Source organism: Penicillium daleae, assembly GCF_028827525.1.
Source record: "Penicillium daleae strain IBT 16125 chromosome Unknown utg000002l_segment0_segment0, whole genome shotgun sequence".
Lineage (NCBI taxonomy): Eukaryota > Fungi > Ascomycota > Eurotiomycetes > Eurotiales > Aspergillaceae > Penicillium > Penicillium daleae.
In genome coordinates, this window is record NW_026623150.1 from 4,961,064 (window position 1) to 4,975,644 (window position 14,581).

General features: G+C 48.4%; 7 protein-coding genes across 7 annotated transcripts; 3 read left to right on the forward strand and 4 right to left on the reverse strand.

The window, feature by feature from the left end:
* Positions 1–112: 112 nt before the first annotated feature.
* N7458_002702 (uncharacterized protein) lies at positions 113–1,483 on the reverse strand (the record flags this gene model as incomplete). The annotated part of the gene is made up of 4 exons (XM_056906085.1): positions 113–484; positions 564–944; positions 1,052–1,323; positions 1,438–1,483. The coding sequence occupies 4 exons, from the start codon at positions 1,481–1,483 to the stop codon at positions 113–115; spliced, it is 1,071 nt and encodes a 356-aa protein (XP_056770192.1).
* A 533-nt stretch (positions 1,484–2,016) lies between these two features.
* N7458_002703 (uncharacterized protein) lies at positions 2,017–2,895 on the reverse strand (the record flags this gene model as incomplete). Its single annotated transcript, XM_056906086.1, has 1 exon — positions 2,017–2,895. One exon carries the CDS (start codon positions 2,893–2,895, stop codon positions 2,017–2,019), a length of 879 nt encoding a protein of 292 aa, XP_056770193.1.
* Positions 2,896–5,777: 2,882 nt separating this feature from the next.
* On the forward strand, positions 5,778–6,032 carry N7458_002704 (general substrate transporter; the record flags this gene model as incomplete). Its single annotated transcript, XM_056906087.1, has 1 exon — positions 5,778–6,032. The coding sequence occupies one exon, from the start codon at positions 5,778–5,780 to the stop codon at positions 6,030–6,032; it is 255 nt and encodes an 84-aa protein (XP_056770194.1).
* Positions 6,033–7,099: 1,067 nt separating this feature from the next.
* Positions 7,100–8,708, reverse strand: N7458_002705 (acyl-CoA dehydrogenase family protein; the record flags this gene model as incomplete). Its single annotated transcript, XM_056906088.1, has 7 exons — positions 7,100–7,554; positions 7,617–7,706; positions 7,766–7,999; positions 8,058–8,235; positions 8,295–8,320; positions 8,373–8,478; positions 8,529–8,708. The coding sequence occupies 7 exons, from the start codon at positions 8,706–8,708 to the stop codon at positions 7,100–7,102; spliced, it is 1,269 nt and encodes a 422-aa protein (XP_056770195.1).
* Positions 8,709–9,015: 307 nt separating this feature from the next.
* Positions 9,016–10,056, forward strand: N7458_002706 (SDR family NAD(P)-dependent oxidoreductase; the record flags this gene model as incomplete). The annotated part of the gene is made up of 4 exons (XM_056906089.1): positions 9,016–9,127; positions 9,180–9,404; positions 9,460–9,721; positions 9,783–10,056. 4 exons carry the CDS (start codon positions 9,016–9,018, stop codon positions 10,054–10,056), a joined length of 873 nt encoding a protein of 290 aa, XP_056770196.1.
* Positions 10,057–10,651: 595 nt separating this feature from the next.
* On the forward strand, positions 10,652–12,565 carry N7458_002707 (uncharacterized protein; the record flags this gene model as incomplete). Its single annotated transcript, XM_056906090.1, has 4 exons — positions 10,652–11,555; positions 11,799–11,982; positions 12,035–12,175; positions 12,226–12,565. The coding sequence occupies 4 exons, from the start codon at positions 10,652–10,654 to the stop codon at positions 12,563–12,565; spliced, it is 1,569 nt and encodes a 522-aa protein (XP_056770197.1).
* An 817-nt stretch (positions 12,566–13,382) lies between these two features.
* On the reverse strand, positions 13,383–14,534 carry N7458_002708 (fungal specific transcription factor domain-containing protein; the record flags this gene model as incomplete). The annotated part of the gene is made up of 1 exon (XM_056906091.1): positions 13,383–14,534. The coding sequence occupies one exon, from the start codon at positions 14,532–14,534 to the stop codon at positions 13,383–13,385; it is 1,152 nt and encodes a 383-aa protein (XP_056770198.1).
* Positions 14,535–14,581: the final 47 nt, after the last annotated feature.

Consider the following 14,581-nt stretch of genomic DNA (forward strand, 5'->3'; position numbering starts at 1 on the left):
ATGTCCACCTTTGAATGGTCAGGTCTATATTCATATTCATTCATCTTACTTGAAACTGTCTATACAAAAAAAAGCCATCACAAACTATAATCTAAGAAGTCCCATTCATCCCCTAAAGGTGAGAAACCTCAACCCTCTTCCCACTCCCATCAAACTCAATCTTCTTCCCCGTAATAAGCGACTCCTGCAGCGCACATCCAATAGCAACAGCCTTAACAGCCGAGTCCAGCCGCAAAGGAGGCTTAGTATCATCCAAGCAAGAAGCAGTAAACTCATTCGCCTCGGTAATAAACGCCTCACGGAAGCGTCCATAATAATCAGCGGGGATCTCGCGCCGGATACCGGTCGACTCGTACAGGTTGACGAGGTTGAGCTGGGGCTGGGTGTTGATGGCGATTTTGCCGTCTGTACCGAAGATTTCAGTGCAGTCTTCTTGGCCGGCGGCCATCATGCGGGAGCAGTAGAGTTGGGCGATTTTGCCGCCCTGTTGGTGCAAACGTACTAATTAGAATCGTTTCCAAAACGAAATGTCAAGGAGAAAGGACGGGGGGTCTGTCACTCACGTAGAACTCAATAATACCCAGCGCGTTATCGCGATCATTATGCTTGCGCAAGTCCGGCTGCACAGCCGTGATCCCAATGGCAGTCACGCTCTTAACCTTAGTCTCTTCACCGAAGAACCACAGCGCCAGATCGATATCGTGGATACTGCAGTCAACGAAGATACCACCCGAGAACTCGGCGTAGGCCACGAAGAAACCACTGGGGTCCAACTTGTCGCATGTCTGCGATCGGAAGACGGATGGAGTGCCAATGTTGCCAGCAGCCATTCTGGCGTGTGCATCGCGGTAGGAAGCGTCGAAGCGGCGGCTAAAGCCGCAGATGACTTTCTGGGAGGGGAATTTCTTGATGGAGGCTTTGTAGGCGTCGACAACGGATTGGGACTGTTTGCGAATTGATGCCACGTTATTATGGAGATGCAGTGGTCTGGTCTCATATGCGATAGGGGTATCCGGGGCCAATTCTTTTGTTAGGCTCGGACAAAACTTACAATTTCGGGACTAGTAGAGATAGGCTTCTCGCAGAGAACATGCAAGCCACGCTCAATAGCCTTGATAGCCTGCTCAGCATGCACGGTAGTCGCGCTAGCAACAACGACAGCCTGCAGAGTCTTCTCCTCGTTCAACATAGTCTCATAGTCGGTGTACGTGCGGCAACCGAACTCGGCCTTTGCAGCGTCCAGCTCAGACTGCACTGGCGAGCAGACGGCGATCAATTCTGCGCGTGGAGTGAGAGTGGCGAAATGGCGGGCATGGCGCATACCTGCATAAGCAAATTACATAGTTAGCAATTGCACTTGGAGAGGGTCAATTGCATTTGCGCAATGCCCGATTAATCAAAATGCGTTTTTTTATTGAAAAAGGGGATGATTTGTACCCATGCGACCAACACCGGCAACTGCTACTTGGAGCTTCTGGGACATTTTGGTAATTTTGTAGTATGAGAATTGGAAATAGAGAGGACAGGCGAGAGGAGTTGAAGAGAATGCGATGCTTCAATGGCCATGGCGAGATAACCTTGCTATTAAATAGCTGAACACTGCTACCTGCTGCCTACAGCATAGGACAGCTTGCGCTGCCCCTCGAGCCCCTCGGCGAACAATCACCATGTATTGAATGAAGCTGATCAGTCTGAAATCATGCAGGTTGTAACTGCTTCTAGTAGGAGGCCGGCGACAATTTCCCTTTGTGGAGAGGGCGTGCCCACTTCCCCGCATCGCCGGTGCACGGTGTTCCCCACGACTGCCAGCTCAATTAATTGAGTGGTCGTAGTTGACTCGAGATCGAAAATTTTTTGCCTGAAATGCGGAGATGGTGGAGAATATGTCACAAGTTAGGTAGTAGATTTAGATGGAAATTGAGCTGTGGGCGGGGAAGCTAATTGAAATGTACAGAGTGCATTGATCAATGATAGCACACAGTACACATTATCCACAATTCAAAGTCGCAGTCCAGCCTATTCGGAGGCATCATACCCATCCCACCCCCAGGCCCCCTTCAACAACTCCCGCGTACTCGTCGTAGGATACGCGTGTTCATCCTCCAACTTGACAAGCACCCCGAGAAGAGCCTCCTGTTCCAATCGATCCGTAAACCGATCACCACACATTCCAATCGCCACAAATGCATTCACCAGTCCCGGTGGGCTATGCTGATTAGACAGCGCGATCCCGCACAACCTCAATACAATCGCGCGCACCTCGCGATCAACCGTGCGCATCGCCGTGCGCTGGCCCGGGCCTAGACGGGGCAGCTTGGGGTTGTATACTGTGAGCAAGATACGCGCTAGATCGAGGAATTGCAAGCCCGCGACGTGGCAGTTGTTCAAGTACCATAACTCGGGAAAGACTTCGCCGCGCGAGCGGTCTGGTCCTCGCGCATAGATGGGTTTGAAACTGGGCGGGCCCATTTCAACCCACAGTCTTTCGAATGCGACTAGTTCATCGTAGCGCGCGATACGCATGTCCGTGGTCGGCTTTGGATATAGTACGCCCATGCTGGAGGTTGACTGGTATGTGTCGCGTGGGAGGTTCTCTTCCTCCGAGCCGAAGCAGTATTGTAACACATCGGCGCAGTGGATTACTAGTCGGTCAGCCCAGACGTAGTCGTCGGCTGGTTCAAAGGTGCGGTAGGGTTCGCAGGGACCGAGGGGGAGGCGGAAGGTTCGTTGTTTGCTGAAGGCTGTAATGATTTCTTGGCGGAGGGCGATCCAGTAGGCTGCGTGACGCAGGCCGCATCCTGCTACGGCTGAGATAGCTTGTGCATCGAGGAATACTTGGATACCACGAAGGGCGCTCTCAGAGTCTTCGCCCATGGATGGCACTGGAGAACCCATGTTAGTAAGATGAGAATAAGTTGGAAGAGACTGGGGAGCTGACTGTCTACTTCTTCGTAGAAGCGGAGAATCACAGCTGCGGCGAGAAGATTCTCATCCTGCGCCTCGCGGGAGTGATCTGATAGTGACACAAAGTGTGCTATACATTCATTGTGGTAGTGGATGGCGGTTTCAGGTGTGAGGTTTGGAAGGGCTTTGCCACCATAATGGACCTGGTTCCCCTTGTAGTATTTTTTGACTCGACTCAGGTGTCTCGCCGAGGCAGTATATATGGCATTCAGTAAAGGTGGACATGTCCGAGCTCGAAGGGGTACTGTGCAAGCAAAATGCCTCTCGCCATCACATATATCAAACTAGTCACCAATGTCAGTCTAGAAAAGATATGGGAGAGGCAAAAAATGTCAGAATCACATACCCACGGTGCAAGCTGAACGACAAAGTAGCGCATCAAACAAGCTTCATGTTCATCAAGATTAGGCAGTCCATGCTCAATGCCACTATCAATCTGGGAAATGAGATCTCTCGTTGTCCCAGGCGAAGCCTGGCTGCTATGAGAAAAGTGTGGTGAAGCGGATGAAACCGAGGAATGATGTCTCGGAGACAGCTGCAAGGGATATGGCGAGTACTCCGTCAAATGGCTACTTTCGGGCCGATTCGGCAGCAGCAGACAATGTTCGGACGAATAAGAGCCGAGCGGATCACCCAGAATAGATGGCTTGGTCAGGGTCGGATGGTCAAACGAGAGTTCGCTCTCACGTCTCCCGGGATCTAAATGTGGGGATGGAGATCTATTGCATCCTTCCCCTAGGGTGTAGCCTCGGGCTATATCGGCTGTTTCATCCACATACTTGTAATCCACTGTCGTACCGGATCAGCAACTGTAACTGGTAACATCATACCCCGAAGATGACAGAATCATGTAATTAATTTGCTGGGTATTGAGAATTCATGCGATGAGATGGGGCGAGAACAAAGGAAAGGAACGCACCGCGTCCGATGGGGAGCCAGGGCTGATCATCGGAAAAGTCATATCGGGCACTTGCACTAGAACCATGTCGGAAGCCTGAGGGAATCTCTTGCCATAAGCAAGATGCCCCGGTCCGCTCGCAACGTTGACATGTCGGCTTCTGCCCATCACCTGGCGCCGGGCGTTAGTGTTCGTCCACACATGCCGGGAGTTTCATGAAGTATTCACTCACATTTTACATGTCGGTCTAACAGGATATCATCAATTAGTGATCAGTCGATAAACTGGCGGGCAACACCCAGAATATCTCAAGTCTTCGTCGGCGCACTTACTGCGGCATTCCTGGCTTTAAAATTACCACGTTAATAGTCATTGGTGTGTACTTTCTCGCCGAAGTGGGGCCACTTACCAGGGGACTGCCTTATTCCGCCGCATAATGGCAGGAACAATCTGTATAGCTTGCAAGAGAGATTGGGAAGGTCGATGGGGAAAGGGCCTAGTAAAGAAGGAAAGTGAAGGCAGGCGTCGCCGGCCATCTCCACACGTGGCAAGTGCAACAGTGCGGGGTACAAAAATCTGGGGATTGGCCTTTGCCACACAAACTGTTTCTAGAAGTCTCGTGACTTGTAGTTATCTCGTCTGTTATATCTTGGTTGAGGTAAGTAGGGAGATCTATCTCTTGTTCATGCCAGACAGCTTACAAAAATTGTCGTTTTGCCAGGAATGAACCCTGCAACTGTGCCATCCGATTGCTCTCACCCCGCCCTTTCCTTATTGTTGGTTGGGGAGTGGATCTCATGCCGCAGCACAGCTTTACCTAGCGCATCATTCTTCTGGCAGCTTCGGCCTCCACAGCGTTAATTGACGAACCTGTACGGCCCAGAGTGAGCGGTCATGATCGAAAATCCTCATTCGAAGAGGATCATTTGAAAGATTCCATCGAACATGTCGAGTCTACGAGCGTGCAAGACGCGCTGGAATCGATTGAGTCAACCCAAGTCAGCAAATATTCCTGGCTAGTCTCGATTACCGTTGGCGTTGGTGGATTGTTATTTGGTTATGATACTGTCAGCATTTCTTCCATCCTGGTTGTGCTCGGCGACGACCTGGGACAGAATCTCAACAGCAAAAATAAAGAATTGATCACATAAATCACCTCGGGCGGCGCCTTCATGGGTGCAGTGGTAGCTGGATTATGTGCTGACTGATACGGATGAAAATTGGAAATCTACAATGGCTCCGTGGTAACTAGTCTACCATCACAAACCAGGCGAAGCGGCCAAGGTCATTGCGCAGATTTTCCCAAACGGAATCCTGCTACAGGTACAACAGAAGGTGCAGCACATTACTATCCACGTGTACAAGACACGAAACGTAGACAAGAGTCCCTGGTGGCAGATCAAGCAGCTCTACGTGATCCCAGCCAATTTCCGCGCTATGTCCGCAGCATGTGGCCTCATGGCAATATCACAACTCGGTGGATTTAATTCCATCTTGTACTGCTCTTCGCTACCGTGGGCTTTACAAACCCATTGCAGTGGGAACCATCATTGCAGCAACAAACTTCGTCTTTACCTATATCAACCTATTTCTAGTCGACCGCATCGGCCGTCGCCAGATTCTTCTACATAAATTGTGCGTGATGGCCGCCGCACTCGCAGTCGCTGCAATTTGTTTCCGCTGGATCCCACCCAACCACGATCTCGAACTTACCTCGCATGAGCATGGATGAGCCGCAGATACTGTCCTCGTATACGTGGCTGTCTTTGTGGCATCTTATTCTGCCAGTGCTGGCAATATCGCTTGGATGTACTCTTAATTCTACCGGCTCGAAGTTCGCGCCATGGGTACGATGCTGCTTACTATGAGCTGCTGGGGCTCGAACTTAATAATTTCCTCTGCATTCCTTACACAGATGGCGAATACTACGCCATCACTGGCATTCGGTTTCTACGCTGCGGTGTGCTTTTTCAGTTGGATCGGTGTGATTTTCTGTTACCCGGACGTGAAGGGTATGACGCTAGAGGATATCCAGGAGGTCTTTCAGCACAGCTTTAGGGTGCAGTATGGCCGCGAATTGCAGAGTGAGTCTAAGTGCAGTGACGATACTGCGAGACTGAACGTGGGAATCGCAGAACAGGGTTGCGTGGGGAGTTGGGGTTACACATAAGATGGGGTTTACCTTTTTTATGACGAGATATCTTGCATGGCGGGTATTCTAGACATAGATTTCTTTTTCCTACCTGTGTATTTTGGTTACGGAGTCCGTGCGGTAATGTCACCGCGAGCAGAGTTGTTTGCCGATGGTTTCAAGATCGGTAAAGCCTGACCCGTTATGCTCTCTTGAGATGGCTCGGTTTGGGGCAGGACTCGCCGGCGCTAACCCTCTTGGTGAAGCGGACCCACTTGCCTTTGCTTATCTGCCAGTTGGATCTGGGCACGCGAATCTGCAACAGCCTGAATGGCATGCTCTGGTCTGAGAATAACTTATGACTAACTTGAGACACTAGAACAATTGCGTTGACGATCAAAGGAAGGCGATCAATACCTGGGAGCAACAATAAAAGGATTAGAATATGGACTTTAGATTAGATTAGATTAGATAAAGAGAATGAGAATTTTCATTCGGAATTCGATATTTGGGTAAGACCCGGGCTATTTGCTAGTTTCACTAACGGGATGTCCATACTCTTGAGAAGCTTTCATGGGATAAAAGTCGTCATCAAAAGGTACGGCTCGGTCGAACTCCGACAGCCATTGATATTTCTCTTTTTATGGCCAAGCGAACGCCAAGAATAGTAAGAGATAACCCATACATGTCGGGGAATCTCCGTTTGATCTGCAAGGCAGATAATGCAAATGTTTCAATATGTTGCGTCGCAGTTATCTACCCCGCAGCCGTGAGGGGCGCGATACATGTCCCTGATTTTCGAGTCCATTATTCGGACAAGCTGGGTACCACTGCGAATAGCTCCTGGTTAAGGTAATGAAGGATCGAGCGTGGAAAAGCGTGGGAGAGTATTAGAACCAAGTTGCTACATCTTGGATTTTTGAAGACTATAGGATAAAAATATCGTAGTATTGTAACTGTAAACTACATACTTCGGCTTGGTTTCACCCGAGCTCTAAAAGGCCCCGGAGAACTCCACCTATGGAGATTTCGGCACTTTGCACTCATAAGCACCACTGGAAAAACTCAATCGTACATCCTGAGCTCCTCTCACATATCGGTTTCACTCAAAGGCGTGCTAACTTGCGCTGCTGCTTGGCAATCATATCAAGCAAAATCTCCTCACTACCACCACTCACAACCAAGACACGCACATCGCGGCTGATCTGCTCTACTCTCTGCCCTTGACCCTGTCGAGAGTACCCAAGACCGCCAAATACTTGCTGTGTCTCTCGAGAGATCTTTTCGAGATTGTGTGCAGCCTGCACCTTGAGCATGGCAGCTAGAGGAGAGAAATCTAGAGAGGGTAGGCGAACAGATCGGTATACCAGCTCCTCCACGTAGGCTTGAGTGGGCTCAAGCATGTTCATCATTCGTGAGAATTTCTGACGGATGACTTGATTCTCGAATAGAGGCTTGCCGAAGGTTTCACGCTTCAGGGCATATCGATACGCGTCTTCGTAGGCGACACGTCCGAGTCGGAGGGCCGTGATACCAACCCACAGCCGCTCGTGGGCGAAGGCTTGGAAGTGAGTAAAGAAGTCAGCCTTGGTTTGCTCATCCTGGTCTGATTTGAGTACTCACTGGACATGATAATTTCAAAGCCCTGGTTCTCCTTGCCCAGCAAGTTCTCGGCGGGAACCAGAACTTCGTCGAACTCCATATACGTTGATCCTGGTCACCCACTTGATTAACTTCCAACTTTCAGGACAGGTACGGTAAGATGTTCTTACCGCTAGAGCTAACACCAGAATTTTCAATCTTCCTCTTCGAAATCTTCTCGTTGTCCAGTGGCACAATAAACACGGAAATACCCTTGGCACCAGCAGGGCCAGTCCGCGCAGCTACTAGGCCATGTGTAGCCCAGCGACCCTGAGTTACCCATTTCTTCTCACCACTAAGAACGTAATGCTTGCCATCTAGAGTTTTCTTTGCGGTTGTCGTGAGCCCGGCAACATCAGAGCCAACTTGGAATAGTTAGTGACCGGGAATCTCAAATAGCTGATCGTGGATATTGTCACTCACTCTGTGGCTCAGTTACACACAGACAATGTCTTTGTTGTCCGCGTAGAAGAGGAGCAAGGTACTTCTCCTTCTGCATTGGGGACCCATATCGGTCGAGGGGTGGTCCTCCAACGGTCGCGCCGCCGTTAATACCCCAGATAGTACCCAGACAAGCACACCGAGCCATCTCATCGATGATCTAAAAACATGATTAGAAGATTATGTAGGGATTTGAAAAAGTTGAAGGATGTAGCTCACAATCGCATCGTGGAACTCGTCCCATTCTGGATTGAATCAATTTCATGCACATTTCACTCATCAGCGTGATGTACTCACCATCCGCACTCAGTCCTGCAGGTAAAGTTACACCCTTTAAATATTCCTTCGGGAGGGGGAATGCCGAAGCTGCCAGAAAGCCCAGGGACGCATGTCTCTTAAAAGCCTATAGTTTGTGAGCATCAGCGATCGCCGTTGTTGATAGCTTCGACTTACTGTTTCCGGAACCTCTGCATTTCTCTCCCACTCTTCGACATTTGGTGCAATCTCTCGATCGACATACTCGCGAACAAATCGCTGGAGCTTGTAATGGCTGTCCTTGAAATTTGGGTGATCATGGCGGCGGTGCCATGCTGGATCGGCGCCAGGAATATCGGAAGTGAGTGCAGAGGCCATTTTCAAGATTAACGATAAGCGACAGAGATCAAGCTTTGATTCATTCAAAAAATGATTCAAGTTGGAGAATTGAATTTAGAGTATATATAAATGAATTGTGTGGAATTACTCGGGCTCGAAATGCGCTTGCCATGAATTCCGGGAACCGCCTCGGTAAATTTCTACAGTCAAGAGCAGGAATATTCCGAAGTCGCAAGTACTCAGCATCGGACCGAATAAACCAGGAATAAAACAATCCTCAAAACTCCAGCCCTTCTATTATATTGATTTTAAGAAATTCTATAACACTGCACACTCATCTGTTACGATGGCCAACACTCGCCTAAGTCAGATACAGACTCACCTCGAACCTAGTGGTTTGGAGATGGATCCTACCCGTGTTGACGGCCATGTTATTATCATAACCGGTGCAGCGCAAGGTAATTCCCCTTAACCAATCAATAAATTCTTCAGTTGACTGATAATTTATAGGCATTGGTAGATCCGCGGCCATTCTCCTAGCTCAGAAGGGAGCAAAGGTCGCGATCAACGATCTCGATGGTGGAAAAGCAGCGGATGTTGTCCGTGAGATTCGAAGCCTGGGACACACTGCCGAGGCCTTCCCTGGAGATGCCTTGGATGAGAAATTCCCTGAACGGCTGGTGACTGGAGTTCTGGAGAAATGGGGGAAGATCAATTGTCTTATCAACAACGCCGGTATGACCGTGTCTCAGAAAACTTTGAGATGAAGATGTGCTAAAATATACATCAGGGTTCTGCCATGACAGCGCTATTCACAAGATGCCAGATGCCAAATTTGACATTGTGATGAAAATACATAACTACACGCCATTCCGTCTCTTGCGGGCTCTTTCCTCGCATTGGATGAATCCAGCATTCCGCGATATGCCTAAGAGCATCGTAAATGTTTCCTCGACATCTGGGCTGCATGGCGCCATGGGTCAGATCAACTATGCAACAGCAAAGGCAGGTATTGTTGGACTTACCAAGACTGTGGCAGCAGAATGGGGCCGGTAAGTGACCCAAAGCAAGGTCGGATGGAACGATTCGATCGATTTTTTAACCTCGACTTAGGTACAATGTGCGAGCAAATGCTGTAGCATACGGATGGATTGACACTCGCATCACACGACCTCCGACTGAGTCGGAGATACTGAACATTGGAGGTCAGGAAATTAAGCCTGGCATTCCTATGAATGCTAAAAAATGGCGAGACGTCTCTGACATACCTTTGGCTAGACCAGGCACAACGGAGGAAGCCGCCAGAATTATGTTGTTCTTAGCTAGCCCACTTGCTGCATATGTAACTGGAACCTGTATTGAGTGTACTGGGGGTCGATTTATGTGAAAAATTTGCAAATTATCGAAAATTCAATGAACATTGACATATGGACTATCTATCTCACCCACAACGATATTCATGTTACACAGAGTGAAGTATACGGCCTGTAGCCTGAACGAAGAAAGTGAAATGCTATATATATGTCTTTTGTGGCGAGAACGTCATCCAAATACAGCTGGGCTTGTGGTTTAGTGGTATAATACTCCCTTAGCATGGGAGTGGTCCGGGGTTCGATTCCCCGCGAGTCCAACTTTTTGCCGGTCGGTAGTTATCCTCGCACCGATGTTAGACAAGATTATCACCAGCAATGTTTAACATGCGACAACCTTTTTACGGAAATGTGTCAGGGTATCGACCATTTACTCCGACCCAGCTATTCCGGTCTTTGTACCGCGGGAGTTGAGATTTCCGATTCTCGGAATTTCCCATTTAAGCATAAAATTTCCGAGCCTGGTCCCGGCCATCTCTCCGACTCTAGTGATGTAGTCAAAAGGAACGAGCGCCATAGAATAGTCGCAAGAATTGAATGATAATATAGACATTTTGTGAAAAAGACCAGTGTTCGAGTTTGTCCTTTCTTTCATTGATGCACATCACGAAAATGTCAATCTACTATTCGCCGACATGGACGGCCATTCCAGACAATCTTTCAATTTCTCAACTGATGCAACATGGCGTCGAGAATACACACCCAGAAAAGGTAATCTACGAGGAAGCAATCACTGGGAAGACCGTCACATACGGACTCTTTCATCAACAAATTCGCCAGACAGCATATAACTTGCGCCAAGCTTTGTCCCTGAAGCCGGGAGATATTGTGTCTATTTCCGCCTCTAGCTGCATCGATTATATCCTCACGGCTCATGCCGTCTGGTGGGCTGGTGGTATTGTGAGCGCGATCAACAACAGCCTACATGCTGATGAAATTACGCACGCCATTGATCTTATCAAGCCAAGGCTCTTCATTGTCGATAGTACTTTGTACGAGAAACTCCCGGCTATCGGGAAAAGCTCACGGCATTTCGACTCTCCCAATAAGATGGCAATCTACACCATCGGTAGCGAGGGTAGTACTGACTGGCCACCGCTTCCTATTGTCAATCTACCCTCGAATGTGAGAACACTTGAGCTGCACAATCCCATTCGCGCAAGCAAATTTGATGCAAGAAAGACTTGCGCCGCAATCTTGCTTTCGAGTGGCACAACAGGCGCATCCAAGGCCGTAATGTTATCGCACTATAATCTTGTTGCCGCCTGTTTCCAACTACGGAGTGACAATCCCCAAAACTGGCGTGGATCCCAGAGAGAGATTTTCTTCCCACCGTTGTCTCACGTATATGCGCTTTACGTCTGTTTCACTATGAATCTTTGGTTGGGATCATATGTCTGCCTGATGCCTCGCTTTGATCTGGAGCTCTACTGTCGCCTGATGCAAGATCGATCAGCCACACTGGCGAGAATTGTTCCAGCTGTTGCCAAGTTGCTTGGCGAGAATCCGGTTGTCGGTAAATATAAATACCCAAAGTTGGAGTATTTCAGTTGCTCTGCTGCTCCATTACACGTGAGAAATTTTCCTATTGCCCCTCGCCCTAATTCTGCGAGTATAATTCACTCATTCATCTTGATGTGAGTAGGAGGAAACAGCAGCAAAACTCCGCAAGGCATTCCCTGGTGCAGTTCTATGTCAAAGTGAGCATGACTCTGGTCCCACTGTAACGTGTCTCTCTGATACACTGACACTTTTCCAGCTTACGGATGCACTGAGCTCTCTGGGCCATGCGTTCAAAGTGGCGTGCGGAACAAAGGAATGCCACTTGCTGCTTCAGGCACGGTGATCGCGAATTGTGAGATCCGATTTGTAGACCTCGACGGGAAAGATGTCGGAGCCAGAGGGCCGGGAGAGATCGTTTGCAGAGCACCAAACGCAATGATGTGAGTTGTGCAACAGATAAAAACGTTCGATCCGAAGCTGACTTGCTGCCAGGGGATACAAGGATAATCCAGAGGAAACGGTGAAAACAATTGCTAAGGATCGGTGGCTTCACACTGGTGATCTTGGCTACCTTGATAAGGATGGTTATCTTTATATATATGATCGCCTGAAAGAGATGATCAAATACAAAGGGTACGTCTTTGGATGCTCGTTCTGATCCTTTGGCATTAACAGGGTTACAGATTTCAAGTTGCACCATCGGAGCTCGAGAACATCATCATTCAGCATCCTTCAGTGCACGAGGCCGCGGTAATTGGGGTTTGGAGCCCCAAGGAGGATACTGAAATTCCTCGGGCCTTTGTGAGCCTGAAAGCGGCGCATGGGCGGGACACTGTGGAAGTCTCAAAGGAAATTGCGACGTTTGTTGCGAGTAAGGTCTCAAATTACAAGAGATTGAGAGGAGGAGTGGTGATCATCGATACATTGCCGAGAAACCCCACGGGAAAGCTTCTGAAGAAGAAATTGAAGGAATATGACGTGAAAGCGCAAGATGGTGAAAAGATATTGGCCTCAAAGCTGTGACGCTTCAAACTGTGTCTATAATTTCATGCGATAAACTCTTGTTTAGAATGAGATTTTAAGAGATTTTTATTTCTCGATTTTGCAATCTATTTATGTAGACTCCGAATGTAAATCGAGTAGTAGCTTGTAGTAGAACGGAGGATCTGACAGAAAATTGGGTCAAATACCACTGCTCTGTAGGAAGTCTCCTCACTCTTCAACCATTTTTGCCCGTTTGGAAGGCAGAGGCTCCATAAGTAATTCCCAGTCGAAGTCCTCAAGGTCATTTAATCCATTCTCAGCGATCCATGCAGGCATGGATCTCGACAAGAGACTTGCATATTTCGAGTTAGGCGAGTGATTTTCCGTTATCGTTTCTGATGTGTCTTCAGGCAAGTACATGTCGTCTTTGAAAAGCTCACTGAAGTCTGGTAAATTCTCAGGAGCTTGTAACAGCTCTTCCCAGACATTATTGGAAAGAACATCACTCAAAGACTCATAGGCTCTTGAAGCAGCCCCAATGCTCAAGGAAAGATCATGGAGGAGTCTTCTTGCTATTTCCTTGATATTGTCCAGGTGACACGCCTCATCCACTGGGGTTGCTTGTCGCCTCTCAATCTCGATCCAATACAGACTCTCCACTAGCGCAGATGTCAAAAAATAGCCACTGGGCTTGTGACTGCCGAACGCATCGGTGTAAGATTGAACCGCGTCTACCATTGCTTTGCAAAGAGAAATGCATGACTCGCGACGCTGCAGCTCATGCTTCTCCGATGGTAAATGGCTATGTCTAATGCTTAGACGAAGGAATGTAAACCTCTATCGTGTGAGTATTAGTTTATGTTGAGTAAGTGTGGGGGTAAGATTCTTCAAAAATTCTTACCAGAAAAACAAGAAGTCGCCGCCGAATTTGTCTCTCGTCATCACCTTTCATGTATTCCAAAGCCTTTTGGGATTCCCAAGAAAGATTATCTGGAAGACGACGATAAGCCAGCATAATTTTGGTATCTGTCAACTCAACCTCATCAAAGTCAATTTGTTTTACTGAGGCTCGTGGCGAGAAAAAGCCATCCCAGATATAAGCCCACAAATGACTGTAGTTGACCATGCTTTGGAGCATGTCATGATGGTCGTGTACGCCGCCGTCGGCTTCGTCTCCAACAAACTCTCTGACGCCACACTCATTTTCTCGCACAGAGTATGAGATCCCGATCTTTTGCGTGATTCGTTTATCCAGAAAGTACAATGTCCACCAAAGAGACTGGCGGCAAGCAATTTCGTCCTCCGTATTTTCTGGCCATCGCTTCTGATTGTTCAGCTCAAGACAGCGAGCAATGTGAAAGGCCTGAGAAGCACTCTGCAGAGCCGTATGTAGCTTTTCGGCTGCCAGGAAAAATGATGCCGCGATAGTGTGGTATATCATGGTGTCCAAATCATTGTCATGGAGGACTCCAAAAGACTCCATTAGACTTAACCCTTGACAATAGGATTGAGACCCGGGAGCAAAATCGCCGTTGACAAATGCTTCATCCATCAGGTCCGCGTAGGCCAGCACATTGAAAAGAATGGCAATAGTTTTACAATTTGCCGCAGTGACGACAATTTGATTTGGATGGCTGCCACGCAGCGCCGAGCTTATGGTGACCGATAGTCTGTCACGAACCTTCTCTCCGCGCAAGAAAGGCCAAAAACATCCGAACTCTTGCAAGAATGCTTCCACGCGGGACCATAATATAGATGACTCGGGCAATTGAACAACCTTCGTGATTCTCGGCGATACTCGCTGTGACTGTGGTGTGTCCTTGCCCTTGCCAAGCTTTCGAAGGGCGCGGATCTGGGAACTTGTCGCAATACTGCTAGGACTACTAGGAGACGTAGCCTTAGCAACGAAGGTGTCCGTTGTCTGAAAGATCGCGAAATAATACTGAGGGGAATGAGGAGCTTCTGGTGATAGAAGACGATTATCCAGAGCCGAGTCAGGAGTTTCCATGGTAAGAAACACGTTAGAAGGGGAAGAAATCTGAGAGAATGATTCGG